General features: G+C 48.5%; 5 protein-coding genes across 5 annotated transcripts; 4 read left to right on the top strand and 1 right to left on the bottom strand.

Annotated features, from left to right (window-relative positions):
• Positions 1 to 3,590: 3,590 nt before the first annotated feature.
• Positions 3,591 to 4,010, top strand: BO79DRAFT_258971 (uncharacterized protein; the record flags this gene model as incomplete). Its single annotated transcript, XM_025686346.1, has 1 exon — positions 3,591 to 4,010. One exon carries the CDS (start codon positions 3,591 to 3,593, stop codon positions 4,008 to 4,010), a length of 420 nt encoding a protein of 139 aa, XP_025535612.1.
• A 3,113-nt stretch (positions 4,011 to 7,123) lies between these two features.
• Positions 7,124 to 7,474, top strand: BO79DRAFT_258970 (uncharacterized protein; the record flags this gene model as incomplete). Its single annotated transcript, XM_025686345.1, has 1 exon — positions 7,124 to 7,474. One exon carries the CDS (start codon positions 7,124 to 7,126, stop codon positions 7,472 to 7,474), a length of 351 nt encoding a protein of 116 aa, XP_025535611.1.
• A 44-nt stretch (positions 7,475 to 7,518) lies between these two features.
• On the top strand, positions 7,519 to 8,278 carry BO79DRAFT_211167 (uncharacterized protein). Its single transcript, XM_025682967.1, has one exon. It carries the CDS (start codon positions 7,700 to 7,702, stop codon positions 8,186 to 8,188), a length of 489 nt encoding a protein of 162 aa, XP_025535610.1. The 5' UTR covers positions 7,519 to 7,699; the 3' UTR covers positions 8,189 to 8,278.
• A 1,514-nt stretch (positions 8,279 to 9,792) lies between these two features.
• BO79DRAFT_258969 (putative C6 finger domain protein) lies at positions 9,793 to 10,961 on the bottom strand (the record flags this gene model as incomplete). Its single annotated transcript, XM_025686344.1, has 3 exons — positions 9,793 to 10,445; positions 10,510 to 10,839; positions 10,895 to 10,961. The coding sequence occupies 3 exons, from the start codon at positions 10,959 to 10,961 to the stop codon at positions 9,793 to 9,795; spliced, it is 1,050 nt and encodes a 349-aa protein (XP_025535609.1).
• Positions 10,962 to 18,045: 7,084 nt separating this feature from the next.
• BO79DRAFT_51149 (uncharacterized protein) lies at positions 18,046 to 18,585 on the top strand. Its single transcript, XM_025689350.1, has one exon. It carries the CDS (start codon positions 18,198 to 18,200, stop codon positions 18,540 to 18,542), a length of 345 nt encoding a protein of 114 aa, XP_025535608.1. The 5' UTR covers positions 18,046 to 18,197; the 3' UTR covers positions 18,543 to 18,585.
• Positions 18,586 to 21,820: the final 3,235 nt, after the last annotated feature.

The following is a 21,820-nucleotide window of genomic DNA, read 5'->3' as shown; positions in this document are numbered from 1 at the left end:
CTACCCGCCGTAAACGACCAGATTCAGCCAGACCCTGGACAATAATAATCAATCGGATATCTCCAAATTGGATGTATAGGTGGTCTCCGCTGTCTTGTGTCTGTGTCTTGTTCTGTCTGTCTCGGAGGATCGCGGCGAGACAAGACTGGACTGTGTGGGAGGGGTTCGATCGTTTTCCCCCCAAAAGGATGGGGAAGGGAAGTCGAAAAAAAAAGAAAATAAATAAATCAAAAAGAAAACCAGAACTAAAAAAGCGATCAAAAAAAGAAGAATCGAAAAAGAAGTAAGTTGGGAGTAAGCGCAAAGTAGTAATGGTGGTTGTCGAAAGTCAAAACGAGGTGCAGTAGTAGCAAAGTAGTTAGCAGCAGCAGCAGGACAACGGGAGCTAGGATCGGGAGCAGGTCAGTGGTGAGATCAACTAGTAGTCGCAAGTAGTAGCAAGTAGCAACGGCAGGAAATAGTAATAACAATAATAACAATAATAATAATCATAAACAATCATCATCATATTATCTTTTTCTTTTTCTTTTTTTTCTTGTCGTCCCTTCCCCCTCCCTCTCCAGATGCAAGTGGCTTGCATGGACTGCATTCCCCCCCGGCTTTTCCTCTTCCTTTTCCCTTCTTTTCTTTTTCTTTTCCCCTTCCGTCGTCTGCGGCGGGATCCGTCCGACAGGAAATCAAATAAAAATAAAATAAAATAATACAATCGAAACAAAAAAAAAAAAAAAAAAAAAAAAAAAAAAAAAAAAAAAAAAAAAAAAAAAAAAAAAAAAAAGACAAGAAGGTGTATGTGTGTGGATGTTGTTCAGGGTGTGCGTACCTTTTAGAAAAATCCCTAGCCTTGCAGCTAATCCGTCCACGAGCAATCTCGCGGCGGGTAATTCTTTCTTCTGCTTGATGTCCGATTTCCTTTTTGTAATTTTATATTCCTTTGTCGATCTCTTATTTTTATTCGTTTTTCCCCCTCTTATGGAAACCCAATGGATCAGATGGGATTTTTGTTCCTCCTAGATGTGACGTAGAAGGGGGGGGGGGGAAGCAGTGAAGAGTGAGGAGGCGAATCCGAAGGAATGGGTGAGCGAGGATTGTGAGGATGCAGGATGATGATGCTGATGGCTTGACCGGCGAGGGGGGGCTAGACCCTCCCGATGCACATGACGCGCTGGTAGGCTGACTTGAGAGAAGAAAAAGGCAATGTTAAAATGCAATCAATAACGGTACATCAAAAAAGAAAAAGTATAAAAAAATAATGATAGATAAAATTGGGACAAGATTCCAGCCGGGAGGGAGATAAGAAAACAGACTGGGGAGGGGGCCCGGAGAAGAAATAAGAGGAGAGGGGAAATAATAAGATGAGAAGGCGAGAGCGCGAGAGAGAGAGGAAGAGTAAGAGAGAGAGAGAGAGAGAGAGAGAGCGCAGCAACAGCCGTGGAGATGAATAATAATGCGATACCTTCTAGTAGTAGATGACGGAGCCGGAGAGTGGAAAGTGGACACCGGAAGTGGAGAGAAGGGCTGCAAGTCTAATCCAGTCAAGGTCGGGCCTTAATTATTACAAGAACAAGAGACAGTCAGTCAGTTTAGTTGTCTGTCAAAAAGAAAAGAAGAACAGGAACAAGAACAGAAGAACTTTTGCCCCTCTCTTGTTTTTTTCGTTTCCCTTTTTCTCTTTTCTTTTCTTTTCTTTTCTTTTCTTTTCTTTTCTTTTCTTTCCCTGTGAAGGACGAAGTGGGGAATTGATTTGGGAAAAAGGGTATCACTGACTCACTTCACTCAGTTGAACAACTATTTTGCTGCTGCTGCTTCTTTGATTCTCTTAAAGCAACCAACCTTTCATTCACAAGCCAGATGCCCGGTGGATGCTGTTGCCTCCATCCACGGGTGGGTTGGAGTTTCAGTGACCCAAGAACCAGTCACAATGCGCGAGGAACGTCCCTGCGCATCCACGCTGATTTGCCCACCGGGATTCTGCCGGAATTTTTAGCTTCCCGCCGTAAGTAGCAGAACTGCGAAGTTTGGAACTGAATGAATGGTAAATGGAAATTCAAGATTCACTGCAGCAGCAACAACATCAACAATTCACGTCAATTCAATGTCCTGGCAGCAGCAGTAACAACAAGCCTGGAGTAACAATGGTATACAGGATATATTATATACAATCCCCATTATGACCTCCAACCACCTCCAACTCATTGCCCCTCCTTTTTCCCCTGCTACTTGTTGGGAATACGTTGTTTCTCTCCTACTATAGTACTAAGTAAGTAAGTATCCTTACTAGCTGCGTCTCTGCAGCTTGGTTCCATACCCATGTAATACCGTGACGGTCGGCCTGGCCAGTGGCGCGGGTCGGGATGGGTTTTTGGCGTTTCTCGAAGCCACTAAAGCTGCAGTAGCGCCGTCCGTTTAGATTAACCCATCCATGCTTCTCTTCTCGCATAGTACTAGTCTCCTCTCGAGACTTACTTGCTCTCTCCTCCCTGATCATCCGTCTCGGAAACGATGGTGTATTTGTTGATCTAGTATAGTATGTCTGGCTGTCAGTCAGTCTACCTGACACGCACGACGGGTCGAGATCATCACGACACAGTCAACTGAACTAAACTCGGTAGCTTGCTTTTCTCACCCCAAGACCCAAGACACGCACCATGACTAGTTAGACTCTCCATCCAAGCAGAGGGATGCGACTAAAAAGATGGATGCAGCAGACCGATCCGGATCCTGATTCGGAGCCAGGAATTGGCCTGAATTCCCCCACCAATCATCGCCCGCCAAGCGACCGTAAGGGCCGACCGTCGCTGGCTTGTCGCAGTCATGCCCAGCCTATGGTAAAACAATCCGAGTCCTGAAAACCCCGACATAACTTACTTCCCAGTTGTGGTAGTCGGCTGCTGCTGCTGCTCAATCTGATGTATACGAATTGTCTTGTCCCCTAGGTATTCGGGCCAGCGAGCTCCGCGACCCTCCTCGGGGATTAGGTTTCCTGTGCCACTCACTACTTAGTAGTACAGTAGATACCTCCCGTAGTCCTCCTCGCCACAACCATCGACTCGCCTCTGACACATCGCGCGCGCCAGTCCTTGTTGGCTTCATACAAATCATCAATGTAAATCAAGTATACTCCCACCGACTGAGGGGCCGGGATGGACTGGGATTGTGATCAGCCGATGCTTCGCTTGACTAAAAAGCTTACCCCCCTATCGTCGGCCGAAATCTCATATAAAGCTGTTGTTATCGCTTGTAATAATGCGATCTGAGCGCACGATAGTCGCTCCTCTAGTCACTACCTTAACCCTGACCTTGTTGGAATCAAATCTATTAAGCCTGGACTGTGCGCTTGCATGCATGATCCATCTTTGGTCTGTCCCATCGGCCCGATGGTTAAATGACCGTGTCCACTTGGACGCTCCTGCAGGACAGCATACCGTGCACCCTTCCTCTCTGGAATTTCCGACACTGCGTAGCTGACCGGCGACCCCTTCCACACTTAGCAACGGGTCAGGGCCTGCTCCGCTCATCGGACCTCTTCTCCGGACGTAGGAGGAACAAGGACGACAGGCCAGCCACCACCAGTGAGCGAGCGCATCGTCCCGATGTCCTCGACGCTGGCACTAGCGGCGGGGCGGGACCTGTCCACCATCGGGCTGTCCGCCTGGCCCGGACGACCCCCGAGCCCTCGAGTGATCCAGTTCTCTCTCCATCGCGTGGATGGAGGCCACACTCATAGCCCACCGTCAGGCACATGGCTGGCCACCGTCCATGCTGCTAGCCTGCGACACGAGACCGTCCAATTTAAGGTTGCTGTCCTCTTGCGGACACGGTGGACTCGAGCAGCCGTGTTGGCCACCCCTCTGGAGGCAGGTTTCCGGGGAGGCCAGCCAACGGCCAGCCCGCGGACAAGGTGTCGTCGGACCAACTCTCCACCCTCATCTCGCAAAATGGAGAATTGGCCGCAGGCAGCAGAAGACGGCCTAGGGGGAGACCCGAAGCAGGTACGAGACCGACCCTCGTAAGTTGGCAACCTTCCTCATCGTCAGGCTGTCTGGTTGGAATCTACTTACTACGGGATGCTCACCGGAGCTGGCTTTCCCTATCTTACCCGATCCGCGTATGACCCGGTAACCCACTGCGGTATTGACGGGTTTGGTCAGAGGCGTTTCAAGCGCGTAACAAGCATCGACTAAACCACCCCCTAGTAAGCATAGGCAGTACACCAGCAGGGCTAGCCACTGCTGCTACGAGTAATCCCTACAGCCTCATAGCTGCCTTTGTTCCACTCCCAGGTGCAGAGATATTAATCAGGGAGAAATCCACGATTCATCTTGATGCATGTGGATCCACCCATGGTTGCGGGGTCCCTTTGTTGCTCTGATTCAACCAGAGGATGAAGCTCTCCATCTCCTCCCCCAGTTGTGCCTGCCCGCCCGACATGCTTCCTCTTGAGTTGGGCCAGATCACTCGTTGGCCAGAACTATCCGATCCTGCAGCTGCAGTGCATGATGATGCAGTAGTCGGTTCACAGCCTCGTCCTGGCGCGTCGTCGTATTAACCGGCTTTAGCCCAGGGCCCTGGTCAACGGTAATCATGACGGTAGTGCTCATCAGGCTCTTCTTCGGTACTAATCCCTATTTACTGCAACACTGGTGCGGGCGCCGCCCCGGGCAAAAGCACGGTGCAAGAGGCGTTTCCTAGTACTTTAGAAACCCCTGCAAGTGGCGAGTCATAATAAGCAGTTAACAAATAACACGGCTGATGATCGAGGCGTATGAGATATTGCCAAGCCCAAACAAGGTTGTCCAGGGAAGCCGTTAGCCATCATCGTTGGCCGGAAAGAGTGGGTGTCCTGCCGGATGGATCATGTATTGAGAAAAGGGCAACCGAGCACAGGACAGTCGCTTGGCCACTGCATGCCTGCACAGGCAGTAGATAGTGACCACAGTAAGCTGCCCCTTCTGTACGCGCCAGCATGAGTCGTTGATTGCTTCTGTACTGGTTCTCAAGCACGTTTCGGCCCCACGGGAGGAACAACCGCGAGGTCCACCGCACTAGTGCTCCATAATCACGGTCTCCCACGCTACCCACGATGTCCTGGAGATAACAGTCGCAGATAAGCAGATAAGCATGTAATGGACCTTGGTCATCGCGGCCAATGGCCGTCCGTCAATCGGGGTCACTTCGAAGCGATGGAGTACTCTCAAGATGCATGCCACGATTGCCGCTCCCGGTCGCCTGGCTCCAAAAGGACGACCAGGCTGGGGTAAGACCAACAAAAATATTTGGTCAACAAAAGGATAAAACCCGAAGCAAGCACAAGGTCAGCCAGCATGTGAAAGGGGAATATCAAGCGCAGCCAGTCATTGGTTTTGGGGGGGAGTATTGGGGCCGTGGCAAAAGCAATAGAGTTCGACGGGAATAGACAGGAGCCTTGGGAGGAAGGCAAAGCGGGCGAGTGGCGCCGTGCACGGATCCGGCTGACTCACCCGCCCGGCCTTAACTCCGTTGGTCGGAAAATGCCCATCGATCGACAGTAGTCTCCAGCCTGTCTACCTCATGGTCCACGGACACGCCCAATAAGGCCCGTTCCAAGTCATTCCTATATTCTGTAATCATCATCAATAGTGTTGACAATTCGCATCTCCAGAATTCCTGAGCCAGCGCCACGCAAACCTAGAATAAGACGGGGTATGACTACTCCCTTTTGGTCCGGATGCAGCGACCAACTTCCGGCGGGACGCTCGAACAGGAAATCGGTCTTATGAAGCACAGATGCGTGCCTGAGCTAACCAGCCCAAGTAAGTACACCGTCGCTAAGAGTGTCTGGGATAGCTGTACTTTGGAGTTTCCCTCTGGCGTGCGGCAAATCGAGCTTCCGGCCCACCATAGTCAAACCTGTTCTATGACCCCTCAACAATATCATTAGAATGTTAATTTCAAGGGCTCGGCGTGAAAAACTCCCGTATAGCACCAGAAGGTTGATCTCTTCGCATCATGCAATATCATAATCAGGCAACGTCACCGACCGACTGGACCAGCATACCGCGTCGCCGGGGACGATCTGAGACGTCATCAGTGGGCGGAACGCACCCGGAAGACATCCGCCCCATATTCCGTGTCGACTATTGGGGTAGCCTTCACCCCATCTTCCAGCCTCGGCAGATTTCCCATTTTCGTCTCCCACTCTGTCTCCAGTCTGTGGAAGGTTCAATAAGTCCTTCCTGTTTTGTTCAAATGTGGATCGAGGCGTCATGCGCCGCTGTCAGGCAGCATCAATCGGAAGACAGATAATAGTCATCAGAATTGCACCGGAGATGTCAATCATGAGCATAAAAGATTACATCCGACCAAAGTTGATAGCGAAAACATTCGTCTTCCGGCATATTCCTACCCCCCCCACGCTAGGATCGGTTCGATTTTCTCGCGGCTGGCGCGGGTCTGCCGGAAATTCAGACAATGCAATACAGCCTGAACCCCTGCAATGAGCTTTTCCCGCATCAAGTGTGCAGGAACTGTGGAAATAAGATGTGCCAGCATGCCCATGGAGGGTCGTCGTATGCTGAGAGGGAATGCCTGATGAAGCCTGACTGGTGCGGTCGAGAGAGTTTTGCGAAGATCAAATGCGACCGTGAAAGGAGGGTTGACTAGCAATGCAAGAAGGTAATGACTGCGTCGTCAAAGAGTGTCTGCATGTGCCAGTAGCATGTCCCCTAGTTGCGAGTAAGTGTGTACATATACAAGAGATACTAGCATGAACCGATGGGTCGGGACGGGGAGGGCGTGGAGATAGTTTGGGGGTAAAATGGGGCACTAGAGTCAGCGTTAAAACTGGGCTTTATCCACAGTACACACACGGCTTCTCTTATATACCGATGGTTTGAGAGCATCGTGAGAAAATAAAAGAGCTCAAACAATAGCCTTGTCTGCCGTGTGCGACGAAAGGGGGGAATAAATGCCAGAGGAACAAGGAGGAACCGAAAGGCCAGCAGTCACTGTCGACCACTTCGACTTACAGTGTTTATATATGACCCACAAAACTCCAGGAAAAGGCCTTCAGCGCCCAAAGTGGTGGACTGGCTTCTACTAACCGCATACAGCCCCCCACAGGAGCGCGATAAGGCATCACAGGTGAATGGCGGTCAACCAGGTTCTCACTTGTCAGTCCCTGTCGCTGGGCGAAGAGATCAGAAGTCTCAGCCCAATGGGAGCAGCACCGGATTTTGTACTGGAGGAGCGCCCTCTAAAAACAGGGGCCCTCGCCGACCATCGGCCAGGAGTCGCGATAATCATATTGATAACTATGCATATTGTCGCCATCGAGACGCCCGGACAGCCTGGAGATAAGGCCAGAAAAGCACAGACACGTCACGTCGTGGATGCTGAACCTGGTACCTTGAGCCTGCAATCATCACCAAAGGGGCAATCAGATTGCAGCATGACAGCTGTTATCAACCCAGCTAATGCTGGCTATCAGGGCCGTTAATGATATTAATAAAGTGAGGCTGTTGCTCTCCGCATTATCGGACCCCAGACCGAACGATCGGTGGCGCGCACACATACACACCCCCATACCCACACTTCCACACACACAACACGCACCGATCACTTCTGAAAGGCCAGTGACTCATACCCGGCATACTCAAGTCCCGCAGAAGGCCACAGAGCAAAGCCTACAAGACTGTGAGCAGCGACACAGCATTCCTTCAACATGGTTCCGCTCCGGACACTCTGTACTCTGACGAAATTCGATCCCCGACCGAGCTTATCAGAGGATCGTTATCACCTCGGAGCAAATATACTTTCTCCTGGTCTGCTCCGGTTTCATCCCGCCAGGCGTATCCGACAGTGTGATAAGCAATACTGCAGAAAGCCCCTATTATTGGCAGATCCGTCTGTGAAGGTGTTTATCAGTCAACCAAGCCCGAAGATCCGTTTGGCCCGGGGTTGTCATTCGGATGAACAATGGACGGCAAGCTATTGCTTAGGTGTCCTGTCTGTTCTTCTGATCGCCGTTGCAGCTAGCAAGGGTCGGGGAATCTTCCAATCACATTGTCAGTGTTACGGTGTTATCGACATGGTGCGGGAAAAGCAAACATACAAAAAGCAATTTGCCTGTGACGTATCTTCATGGGTACATCAGCAGGATAGCAGACAGCATGTAGTTCGGAATGGTGCTGTGAGGGTGAAGATGGTGTAGTAAAGAGTAAACTGGAGTGAGAGTTGACTCTGTAGTAACTCTCTTCTACAAAAGGGCTCCTCGTGACCACCCTGTGCCTGCCTAATCGGGATGCGTCCAGATCGCGTCACACCGATGATGTCATTTCTGGTCTGGCTGGCGTCTTGAAGGAATATGTTGTGATGGCAGTAAGCAGAATTACTTCACGTAGAAGGCAATAGAGTGCTGGGATGTTTGGGTGTCAGTCGCACAAACCAATGCGGTGGCTACTGCGCGTCGACAAATGAGTCCATCTAGAAATGCAATCTAGACCTGGGGTGTATATCACAAACATGTGACGGAACCTGGCTGGGATCTGTACTGCGGAAATCTCGATCCGCTTGCTCTCGTATCAAGTGTTTCCAGAAGAGATTCTTGTAGAAAGCTTCCGATGTGAAAGGACTGGCTGCAGAATCTATGCACTGATGGTATGTGAGAAGCTGATATGTGGAGTAATTACACATTATGATGATTCTAGAGCTAAAGGTAACTGGTTGACTCTTGGATGCAGCGGACATTGCTGTTGCTGGCACTAACCATTGCGTTCTGGCTCCATTCTAGTTCCTTTCAGCGACTGCTGGCTAGTATTATGCATCTCCTACCGGTGTGACTGAGCAGAAAAAAACATTATTTATCTGAGTGCAGCTACATCAAGGAGCCTAATAAAATGATACAAGAGCCACTTAAACGGGTACGGCATATTACAATTGCCATGATAAGTCCAAGGAAGAGGCATACTCTATATCATATGCGCCATAGACCAAAGGGATTCTGATTTACGCACGAGAGGAGTAGTTGGGGAAAACGAAAGACCGTGTGGGATCTGCAGTGAACTAAGAGGCAGTTGTGTGCCGTTTTCTATTCCATAATGATCGGGTACTAGAGGTAGAGGGTGGCTTATAGGGGAGTCTATGTCAATAAGAAAGCAGCAAGCAAAAGCATAAACATGGCCACTTTCCTTCCATCCGTCTGTCTGCCCTTATCAACCGACTCGTCGACAACGAGCGTGACTAGGTGCATGGCAGGGGACTGAAGCAAAGCAAACGAAATCATAAGAGTCGGGCCGGTCCAGACTAGTCTTCGATCGAGAGCTGCATGACAGCGCCAGGATCAGCATATGAGACTGGACTAGGCCGGTAACGCCACTCAAAACCAATGATCAGACACCTGTCCCGCTGGTGGCTGAATGCGTAGCTCATGAACCCCACCGTGGATATCCAAAGCTAATGTGAACAGTAGGTGAAACAAACAAAAGCAAATTGATGAAATGAAAAACCGGAGAGCAACGAAAGAGAGTCTAGAAGAACTTGCTCCCTGAGCCGCGCATGTAAATAGATGATGCCTCAATCAAGAGGAAAGGGGTCTCATGGAACAAACGAAGAGTAAAATACCGCCCAAGATCCTCTGCGCCCGCTAATGACCAGCCGGTAAAAGTAAAGGTGCATGCATGGGATGGAATGATATGGGAAAGAAGTGAGATAAAGAAATGGATGCAATACGTCGCACGGGGTATTTGAATAGCGAATCCGATGATGCTTTTTGTTTTCCTTCTGAAGCGCTTGTCATCTCCGCTCTTCTCGAGCTCATTATTGCGGGGATTGGCCTGGACCGGGGTGGCCCATTGGTGGCGGGCTGCCAAACCCTGCTTGCTGGGCGGCTGCATCGTTCGTGTACATCGGATACTGGACCACACTCATGGGGGACATGCTGTTCACATCCTGCCAGGTGTTGAATCCCATAGCGGCCGGCTGGCCTGGGTATGAGACGGATACCGACTGTAGATCCGCTGCAGGAGGACTCTGGGGGTTGATTGGAGTTCCGGGGAAAGACTGGGCCGGGCTGGTCATCCTTCTCTTGAGATCTGCCGGCGACGGCTGCACGAATTGACCTTGGTTCGGATACGGAATTGCCATGTCTGCGGGTTGTGCCGAAAATGTCATCGCACGTGTTGGCGGTACTTGCCAGACCGTCCCATCAGGCTGCATGGCATACGTGGGTGTCTGTGCCAGGCCTTGCGACTGCGACGGAACCGTGGGCGTTCCTGGCAGGGGCGAAGTGGTTGGCATCGGTGCCATGGGATTGGGTGTCGCACCCCAAACGTTCGTAGACATGTTCATCATCGCTTTCCCCGCGGGCATAGCCGCTAACATTTGAGGGTCTGTGATGGTCGTATACTCGTCCCACGGAACCCCGGTTTCCATGGGAGGGGGACCTACAAATTCCGCACCAACGCTGCGATCTGTTCCAGGCAATGGTCAACACACTTGGCCCCAACATTCCACCTGCTCAGTAGGGCCACAAACCTGGAGTAAATGGTGCCATTGGGTTGCTCGGAAAGGTCGCAGTATTGAAGGCGCCCACATCCGAATTCGAACCCAACGGCATAGGCTGATAAGTAAAGAAAGGCTCCGCTTGCTCTACCCCAGTCACATTCGGGGGTGACGAAGAAGCGGTCGATGGGTCCGTCGAAGCGGTTTCTAAACGAGAACTGGGGCGTGACTTCTTCTCGATCGGGGGCTGCTGGTCGACAGGGAAGAATTGGCATTCCTTCCGGAGGCGTATACAATTCTCGCATCGCCCTTGAGCATCATCTGGTGCAACAAGACATCGGATCTTTCGCCGCCGGCAGTGTACTGTCGCATAAGAAATGAGTATTCCAACGGAGACTACGGAGAACCGAGAGCTTACCACATGCGACAGAGGTGCGATGATATCCAAGCTTGTTGCGCTTTTTATCCGCAGTGGAAGATTCCATGACTGTGCCTTCTGATCTTATTATCGGAGTGTTATCCTCGACAACCGCGGGCATAGCCCTATATAAGATGCGATGAGAAACCGAAGACTGTATGCTTAGAGCACATTAATCGCACAGAGAAAGAGGAAGGGCAAGCTGATCGTCTCGAACCGCCCAAGTGCGCAGCGAAAATTAATATTTCGAGTAAAGTTGAGGGATCGAGATGATGCAATATGCCGCGCTAAGACAGTGAAAAGTGTCGAGTTAAAAAATATGTCACCAAGTCAGAAGCGCAAATAATTATAGCGATGACTATCAGGATATGTTGTTATGAGGTATCCCTCGTTCCAACGGTGCGCCTCCGCACTCGTTCCTTAGCGGGCAGGGTACTGTGAATAGCCACCACCTAGACTCGGATCTTGTCGATGGGTTTGGGCAGACCGAGTCGCAAGCACCGGTAAATGAAGGGACGTATACTATTATTTGGCTCGTCGCGTCGTTGCTAATCGTGGAGCGGGGCTTCAGGAGGGAGAAGCAATGTCCGAGAATATCGCAGGGTTCAATTTCTCCAAGCAGGATGATTTGTTGATAGCGGGTAATGGTGCACCGGCCTGCAAATTAAGGATCATTAATTATTTAGTAGGGAACCAGCAATCTGAATGCAGGTAATAAGAATAAACAAGGATGCGAAAGTAAGCGGGGAAACGTCGGATAGATAGGTGAATGCGAAAGAAGAAGACTGGACAGGACGTCGGACGATTGAAGGAAAGGCAAGCAGCGAGAAAAGGAAGGTGAAAGTTGGTGGAAGAGGGACGATAGTTCAAGTTGAGTGGAAAGACGGTGGTAGTAGTAGTGGTGGTGGTGGTAGTGTAGTGGTGGTCAAGTCGCAAAGGAAGCCAGTAGTACTAGTAGTACTTGGTAGTAAGAGGAAAGGAAATACCGAGGACCTACTTCCGTCGTAGTAGTGGGTGCCCACTGCAGTAGTGGTATTGTTGCTCGGGATCTAGGATCTCGGGACTTTGTGCGCGGTGGGATTTTTAGATTTTAACCCGGAGCGAAATAATATTATTCTTGGGCTCCCCGTTGGGAGTAAGTAAGTATGATGTATGAATTGTCTGTACAGCCAAGCTGGGAGTTTTTTCCTTTTTCTTTTTTAGGGGACCGTGAAGGAACTGCAAAGAAAGGGGCTGTGGAAGCCAAATTAGGTGGAGGGTAGAGGTAGAGGGAAAAAAAAGTAAAATAGTAAATAGGGAAAAATAAGAAATAAAAAAAAAAAAGACAAAGTGAGATGGAGAGGGAGGGAAGAGAAAAACAAGTTCAGGATAAACGGTAAATTAAATGGGTAAAAAAAAAAAATAAATAAATAAATGTGTGCGCAAAAGAAAGAGAGGGAGAGAAAGAAGACAGAGGGAGGAATAAAATAAAATAAAAAAGGCTACTGGGACGATTCAAGCACAATGGAGTTGAAATTCCATGGGGGTTATACCATGGGGGGGAAGCTAAGGAAGGAAAAGGAAGGCAGAAAGTAAGTCGCAAAGTGGATAATGGAGATTTAGCAGAAAGGAGTAAAGGGACGGACAGAGACAAAAGAGCGAGAGAGAGAGAAAGAGAGAACAGGAACAGGAACAGGGACAGGCACAGGAACCAGACAAGGCCCAGTGTCAAGAGTCAGTGGTTAAACTGTATGGGGAGAGAGGTATGAGACAAAGTGCTGATGATGCCGGCGATGACGAAGAGCCAGATCAAGCAATCTAATATGCGTGGATTATTCGGAACCATTATTACCAAATCTTTCCTTAAAGGAAAGAAGAAATCGTGTGTCTCCTCCCCCCCATTCCTCCCCCCAGTATTAAGGTACTGTCAGTGCTGAAGAATCAGGTCGGAGAACTAGCTCGCCTCAGGTGGGCAAGCCTTTACTAACCCAAGCTGAAACGCCAGGCTAGGTATGGAGACTACTCTTTTTTTATTATTATTATTATTTTTTTTTTTCCCTTGAAAATTTAATAATTTCTTTTTACCCCATTTCCTTTCTCTGGTTTACTATTAATATGCCCGAGGATGATACCATGGCGAAGAAAAGGCTGTACCCTTTAGGTGACTATGGAGGAGTATTTAGTTAATGAATGTTAGTAGGCTTTGCGTCGGACTGCCCGACTGGCGGACTTGACCACTAGTCCAACTATTTACTTCAGCTACTCGTTGGTAACTTCGAGGTACCTGCCTAGCTGAATACTGATTTGCCCGATGTTATGTGAGATCCCTCCCATACTACTACGATTAGTCGTTGGGAGTTGGTTGGGAGGCAGTCCCAGACAGCAGTCCAGACAGCCTGAAGGTCTTCAGGCGCAGGGACAAGATGAATGACTGTCCAATTGAAACATCTCATCAAACCTACCAAGGCAGGCAGAGATTGACGAGTGTCTGAAAAGGGTGATGGCGGCATTCGAGAATATTAGCAGGGATCATTGCCGTCACATGGAATGTGGCTGTGTGGGATCTTAAGGTTGTCGAGTCGAGTCGAGGCGAGCCAGAAGAGGAAAAGAGGAAAGGAGGACGGAGACCATGGGAAAGGTTGGGCTGGACTGTATCCATCCAGTTCCTGTGGCATCAGAAAGTGGAATTGGTGATACTATTTTTTTTTTCTTTGGACTGATGGAGATGCAAGTTGCAGCCCTTTATTCCCAAAGGACCAGAACAGATGGTTGGTACCTTTGAGAGGGGAAACGAAGTACCTTGGGTAGGAGGTTGTCAAAAAGCCGGCAATAGAAAATACCCCAATCATTATCATACCATCCGGAGCATGCGTGTGCATCGTGCATGGGGACCTACCTAGTAGTACTCCGTAGTAAGTAGGTACCTACTCCATCCATTACTTTTGCCTCTCAGATAGGCGTGCGTCGGTCGGTCGGTGCGGGCAAAGGAAAAAGATACCCCTGATCCCTCGCACCGCCCCGGCTGGTTCCTCCCAACTTCTCCCACCCTCTTCGTCCGTGGTCCCAGAGGTCTGTGACAGAAGACGCCTGTAACCAGACCACGCCCAAGACAAGACTAGACTAGACTCGTCTAGTCTACTTCACTTCAACTTCACGTACAAAGTAGTAAGAGGAGTGGGGGGTGGGGTTCCCATGGAGGTATGCGTTCTTCCCTCCCTCATTGGGCTTAGCAGAGGGGGGTGTGAGAGAGGGGGGGAAAGAGACACGCTGATAGCTGAGACCTGTCAATCATTTGAAGAACTGGGGAATCTGGATCCCGGCTCTCATCCACTCAGCATCTGAAGAGCGTGGTTTTAAATTTAACTCCTCGTTGGGGCCAGGGTGACGGCCGCGATCGATTGGGCGGCCGCATGGGTCTGGCCGGAGACTGCAGCCAACCAGCGGCGCCCCAGCGCGAGGGACTTTCCTCTCTGGGCGAAGACGAAGGATTTCGTCCGGTCGCAAGTTCACCCAAAGTAGACTAGTGGAGAGGTGAAACAGAGACTCGAAGTTTGCTGAGCTTCGAGAAGCCCTGGAGTCGTCATCCTCGCCAAGCGGTCACGCTGTTGATTGGTGAGCCGCCGCAGGGCATGGGGCAGGGGCCTAATCATCGTCATCCTGACTTGCACATTCCAGCAATCCCACTGGTGTTTCCACAGATGAGTTAATGAGGATGGACATGGGGCTTCATTTAATTTTTTTTTTCTGGTTTCTCTTCTTGATTATTTTTTATTTCGTTTTGATAAAAAAAAAAATTTTTTTTTCTTCTTTCTCTTTTTCTCTCATTACTTCCCCCCTCTCTCACCCTCTGATTTCGCTCGAACTGGATTCCACTGGACTAGGTGATATTCAGCAAATGCTCTGTTTCTCGCCTAACTCTGGAATGGTTCCTATTGCTACGGACACGCAACCAGACAATTCTAGTAGAAAAGAGCAGCGGCGCGCCCGCGTCAGTCAGCCAGTCGGTCATAGCGGCTATCTCTCAGCCCATCCACACCCACACACCTTGCTGTGTACAGCCCAGCCCACATCCACGTCCATGCTGACTGCGTACCTGCATGTACCCTGGAAATATACTCCGCCATAAGAGGCAGAGAGAGCGAGACTGGATCTGTCAGAAATCAGGTGGGCCTCTTCCAAGCCAAGGTTTGATTTAAGGATCACATCTGCAATCCTAGTGTAGCCAGTGGGCTTGGCCTGGCCGAGTGTAGTGGTTTTGCTCAGTAAGGGATTGCGTTTGCAGTCGATCGCAGTAGTAGAAAGGAAACAGACTCCAATGGGAATTGTCAAGGTCGCATTCGGAGGTACTTCCAGAATCGTATGATGACAAGAGATCACTGCCACTGCCACTACTGTTGCTGCTGCTACTGTTGCTGCTGATTGATGATGGCATGAGTGCTTTTACTAGTCTAGGCGAAAAGTCCACTTGTCCAATTCGACATGGATGGGGACACTCACTCTACTCGGATCAGGCATATGTGTTTAGTTTAAAGTAATGGACTTGGAAGATTTTCCTTCTCTTAGGGAACATGAGGGATGCGCGACTTTTGTTTATCTATTGTTTTAATTAATATATATATATATATTCATGTAGATTTATTTAATATATATATATATACAATCAAAGTATGGAATGGTGACATGCATGTAAACTACGCACTTAGCCAGCATTATAGCACCCATGCCAAACCCAAGCAGATTGCTTGGCCTTTCAGGGTCCTCTCGGGCCTTCAATTTATTATTAGTAGCGCTTTCGTTAGCCGTGGATGGATAAACTCGGCTCCGAACTTAGTTCCTTTCCTTTCCCAGGATAAAATCATAGACACAACTCGGACGGTTTCCTCCACTTACCGTGTGCACTTTCTGGGCCATTACGTACCTGCGTAACTCCAAAGGGAACTTGGTGTATCCGCTGGACCCTTCAATTGATTAACTGACGGACACAATAGCACGCTGTCCTTCTCTGGTTCGTTAATTTCAGAGATGGGAGACTGATGGGGGAGCGTTACTGACGCCGGTTCTCCCCTTTCCTTTATTTTCTTTTTACCACTGATACTAGCTGCTTGCTGAAGAAGGTATAATGGCAGATATTAACATGTTATGCAATCTACAATGATCCTTGGTACATTAACTGGATTGAGCAAGATAGTCAGTGGTTAGGGAGGTTCGGATAGTAAGGTACCTGGGACTCAAACGCGTGGATATTGCTACTTTGGTCAGCCTCTGCGTCGCTAGCGGGATCGGGCAGCCGATATACGTAAGCGAAGAGACGAAGATCGTTGGCGACTTCCACTTTTCTCCCTGAACACCGCAGTCGCACCTCGCCCTAGCGCTGTTTAGTGGCATTTATTGTCTCGTATCGGACTTGAAACAAGTTCGCCTCATCCATCAACGCTCTGCCCTATCATACAAATCATTATCTGATCATCGCGGTCCGCCGGACGGAGCACTGCCTTTCAATAGGTGGGAAACGGGCGGTTGCCCAGTTCCGACTTCTTACTTTGCTACTTAACCGGTAAGAACAATGGCCTTGGCTATGGTCTACTACTACACTAGAATAGACTAGACTACCTCCTGATTAACGGCCACATACGCACGCCTCTCTTCCCACCCACACACCCCCCCCCATCCACAACCAACCCCCCGGCTTCTGCAGGGACTAAAATCAACACTAACCCAGTGTTTCGCTGCACCACTGGTGGTCCTCTCCACGAGAAGCCATGCGTCAAAATTCTCCGAGGGATGAAACTTAATCCCTAACTAATGAATGAGCGACCATTGGTCTAACCCAGTCAATGCTGCTGCTGCTGATGATGACGATGATGATAAGTGCGCGGCAATAACAAGAGAGAAACTAACATGGCAATAATGATTCTTCCCTGCTTTCAGCCTGTCAGTCTGGCATGTGTTGCTCGCTCCCCTCCGACAAGATTACCTCCTCCTGTTGGTGGGAGTCGTACAAAGTAGGTAGGAATCTACGGTCCGACTGGACTCTAACCCACAGCAGGGCCACGCCATCTGTCCTCTTGGACTGAATCGGAGCCAATCACAATGGCGTCTGCCTTTTCACCACCCATGGCTGATGGAGTGAATCGGCGGAGTTCTCACTCGATGCAGTAATTATGTCCTAATCTATTAAGAGACCAACAAGTAACTACTAACTAGATAGTCTACTCTACTACTACACTCGACATATGATGATACGACGCGCGCCATCACGATCCCAGCTTGCTGTTTCCATTGATCTTCCGTGTGATCTTTCCATCCGAAACAGACCCTGAGCGGATTTCCGAGCCCCGAGCTTCTTCGGTTTTCTGTTTGTTCGATCTCAAGGGTCTCTGCCGGGCCGGAGATCCTTGACGTTCGTGGGTCGTTTGTTTCCCCCCCCGTTTTATTTTACTTTTGCTTTTTGCTTTTCCCTTGTTTGGTTCTTTATTTCCTCGGAAGAACGAGATCTATCGATTATGACATATAAGATAACAAAGAATGGATTGTCAAAAAGTTCAAAAGCATCCCTGTCTGGCAGGGGTACCCAAAAGGGTGCCTAGATAGGTTTGCCTATCTATGAAACAATTTCGGCGCCCTACGGTTGGCGGACCATGCGACGCACCCTTATCGACTGTCCGTAACGGTTATTTGAAAAAGCAAAAAATTCAACCTAAGAGAGAAAAAGAAACGACAAATAGGGGTGTCGGTCATATTGCTTTTTAGCACAGACTTTTTTTTTTTTTTTTTTTTTTTTTTTTTTACACGGTAGTACCTACGAAGGGAGAAGCGATACACCGTCTCCTGTTCCATCATCTAATACATTCATTAATCGAGGTTATACCCGCCCACTCTTTTCCCATCGGTAAAGCTCAGCGCCGGACACGTAAGGACCCCAGTTTACACGCTCAGCAATCCAGTCGCAGGGCCGACCCTCCAGTCGAGCATATCCTTTTCGAGACAAGTGCCCGCGAGGATGAAACAAGCCGGTCTTGTTCTAACCCTGGGAGTGCCGGGCTAAAGGTTAGCCTGGTTGCTTGCTTACTTTCCACTCATGGTAAGGCGTGTGTCGGGCACGGAGTACACCCTTCTGGTATAGATGTTTTGGGGAGAGGGAGAGGAAGAGGGGAGGGGGGAAGGGGGGGAAGTTTGGGTTTAGTGTGTCTTGACGCATCGCGCCGATTGGAAAAGCCGCAAAATCTTGTTTGCAACTAGAAAAGAGAAAAAATGGTGTCTGGTGCTTGGCATTTGGCGTGCTCGTATATCATGGCTCCCTCACGTCTCCCCGGTGAATTTCTGGATGAAGAATGCTGCGGTCGCGATTGGCTTTCCGGTCGGTGTCATACCGGCATTGCAAACACGAGATCCTAGCCAGAAATCGGGGTTCCATGGTGGGTTTGGCAGCATTGATAGACCAGCAGCAGATACATGTTTGTATCACCTTTATAGCGCCATTTGCAACCCCCCCCTCTCCCTCCCTCCCTACATCCCTTCTCTCTCCGCTGCCAAACAGACCACTCCAGATGGGTTAACCGTACCACCTTTGACTCTCTCATGTGACCCACTGAATCCGTATACGGCTTTTGAGATGGGGTTATTGCCAGCACATGGCACCGGGGGCGATGCAAACGGTGAAGATGAATAGTGTAGCCTGCTGGTTGGGGGGTGGATGATGAAAGACAGAGTAGCGAATTGATTGCTGTCTTTCCTGCTGTTGCCTGAGACATAGCCAAACATAGCCATTCCACTTGCAGTATCTGTTGTCCTTTTAGTGCCGATGTGCAGGGAGTATGTACTTTCGGGACTTCTGTCATATGTACTTTTATGTCTTTAGTAGCCTCTTTCTTTCATGTACTCATACTCATACTTCTCGGTCATGCTCCGTAAAGTTGAACACTGCCGGATCCAGGTAGGTAGTATCTCCCCCTCCATAGATACAGTAGTAGTATTAGTAGTAGTAGTAGTAGTAGTAGTAGTAGTAGTAGTAGTAGTAGTAGTAATAGTAGATATCGGCTAGCACCAATCGGGGTAGTCGGCGTTGACCGCAACTTTCCTTCAGAGAGACGATCATCACTCGTGTCTGAAGAACCACGATCCCATTCCTTTGAGATTTCAATCTATCTATCTATCTATCTATCTACTTTGGACTAGAGGATGTGACTGCTCCTTTGCTTTATCTTGGCATTGCACTCATCACTACTGTGATTCAGCACCTAGGGATTTACTAAACCGCAGAGAATTTTCTAGCCGTCATTCTCAGAAACGCACAGATCCGGCTGCTCCTCTTACAAAATGGCCTCTGAACGAGATAGAAGCACTGAACTAACCTCCTTTTCAATGAAAACGGGAAACTAATCTCAAAGCTACAGCAAAGACCCTGCAGCTGCGTGATTGAGCCATGACCACACGGAGGTATCTGCTCGTCGTGGACCCTTGACCTGTCTCAATGGGGATTCAGAACATCCGGTTAGTTTATATTTCCAGTGCTTGACTTTCTCATCTGTTATTCTTACTGAATATTCTTCTTCTGGCGTGTTTAGCTTCCTCCGCGGCATGACGACTGGCTGTTGCTCGAATGGGGTATCTGGATCATGAGTGAAGATGACGCAGAAGGACACCGAGGCCAGGCTTTTCTTTCTTCAGTGACACCATGCTTCCATTCCAGTCTGAGGAACAGCTCTAGAAGTGGTCTACTGGACTGTTCAAGCTTGGTTGTTGATGCCAGCCTCCTCTTTTGTCGCTCGGTACTTCATGCTTATACAGAACAGTCAGCTACTTACTGAGGATTGCCATTTAGTCTAGAGATTATGCTGTGGATGCGGACTGCCTCGTGCAGTGACTCGAATCTATGAGGTTGAGAAGCGCAATGACTCTGCCATGATGTGAAGGACCGCTTGGCGTGCGTTGATAACCACGGTAAGAGTACGATTACACTGATAACAGTCTCCATATAATAATCATCTACGTTGGAAGAAATGACTAACGGATAGATGTCTTAGATTATCGAAGTTAGAATTATGCGGAAGATATCTGGTTCAGCGGGTTTGCCACACAAGATGCCACGAGACACAGCAGGCGCAAGTCTGGAAAAGTGCGATATGGAATATCAGCCCCGAGGGTATAATGCGGCACGAGTGAAGGATTGGCAGTCCGTCGGTTGCTGAGTTTATTGCAGTCCGACGGATGTTGAAGATACAACCGCCAAGGAAAGGCAACGCTAGTGGCAGGGAATATGGATGGGTTGAACACTGCAGCTTGGGTCGCTTGCTGGTCTACCTACGCTAATTTTTGGTCTCATAAGGGCTGATAGCTATACAGACAGACGACTTTCTCTTCTCATGTCCAGTACGAGCGCGATATCCCTAGACACTTAGACAGCATACTACGAGTCCTGAGCCATCTCTCGCCACTGCATGAAGTATTCTGCTTCAATTGGGATATACCATAGAGCACAGTACAACGGGGAAGGTCTTTCAAAGTCCATCATCTCCAATCGCGATGAGAACTAATGCGATCAAGAACATCTATTTCAGCATCAGGCACCGAGTAATCTTCTCCAGAGACAAAACTATCTTGGTGCCTACCTCTCGACATAGACACAGCGCTGCTAAAATCAGATTCTAGACTCACCGTGTCTTCAGGGGTACTGAAACGCCTCGCCACAACCTACTGCATCAACTCAATGCAGGTCGAATCAAAATCCTCCTCGACGTTGGGTTCAATATCCAACCAACATAATTTACAGCAATGCGAGGCAAGCCAAGCTATATTTAGCGACTGCTATAAAGGGAGTAAAAGACATGGATCCCGCTCCTTCAAGAGAGACAAATAATCTAGTGAGACATGCTCGCGGGTCCGCTCCGAAGTTTTATTTACCAGATCACGATGTAGTATAGTAGTATGAACAATAAAATTAACCTATCTGAATTCTAATCTTCCTTACGACATTACTGGGGTTCGATGTTCCTCTGAGATAGACCTCAAAACATTTGGTGGATACGGCACTGTTACTAAATCATATATATAATATTTTCCAACTTCTCAATTTATAAATCACTATGTAGCTACTAGTTACTTACTACTCCCAGTACATCTTCAGTCATCTACAATTCCACATGAAATAAACTATATTGGCATTGGTACATACCAGTTTTCTTCTTCGCCAAACACAATTTAATAAAATTAAGTAAGATAAAAAAAAAATCCATACATAAAGGAGGGGATTGTTCAATTAGGTTGCGACTGCGACTTGGATGAAATGGAAGATGACACAGTTGGACGAAACTCCCTCCGAAAGAGAAGATATCTTTAGTCATAATAGACTAGGAGATAACTTAGACTAGAGCAAGAAATAGAATAATACCAGAGATAGATAGTACTACGGTGAAAAGATAATGGAAGTATGATTAATCATTGTAATGGGTGATAGTTAGTATAGTGTATATATGGATCATATTTTTCTTCTCGATATGCTTGCGAAATATATACCGAGTAGAGAGTAAAAGAGAGCATATAATATATAATATAATCATATTCTGTCAGGATTAACTACTAGACTCGAGCCTTTCTTTTTCATTTTCTTTCCTTAATAGGGAATAGACTCGTAGACAGATTTCTGACAGCAAGCAACGTCAGAGGTCTCCTCCTCGTCTACGTCTGTCATCTCATCTCCATCTCATCTTCGACTTCTTGATTCCCATGACGAGTCGAAGGGACCCTCTCTATCTGTTCTAAATATTCTAAGTAGTTGGTAGTATCTTCATGTGCTCTTTCCCATCTGTATTCTTCTACTTCTCCCTAAGGATCTATACTATCTAGCAAGACTTCCAGCTCTCCTCGTTTTAATTGGGTTATTTTATTCTCATCTCAAGAACCTTATTCCAGATAATGCAGTAGCTGGATGTAACAAAGAAAGAATAAGGT

Source organism: Aspergillus costaricaensis (assembly GCF_003184835.1).
Source record: "Aspergillus costaricaensis CBS 115574 unplaced genomic scaffold BO79scaffold_37, whole genome shotgun sequence".
NCBI classification, from domain to species: Eukaryota; Fungi; Ascomycota; class Eurotiomycetes; order Eurotiales; family Aspergillaceae; genus Aspergillus; species Aspergillus costaricensis.
This window is presented reverse-complemented; position numbering and strand designations above follow the sequence as displayed.

Bases quoted from the DNA above. Each gene is read 5' to 3' on its own strand.
- BO79DRAFT_51149 (XM_025689350.1), top strand. From the start codon at position 18,198: ATGAAGAATGCTGCGGTCGCGATTGGCTTTCCGGTCGGTGTCATACCG.
- BO79DRAFT_211167 (XM_025682967.1), top strand. From the start codon at position 7,700: ATGGTTCCGCTCCGGACACTCTGTACTCTGACGAAATTCGATCCCCGA.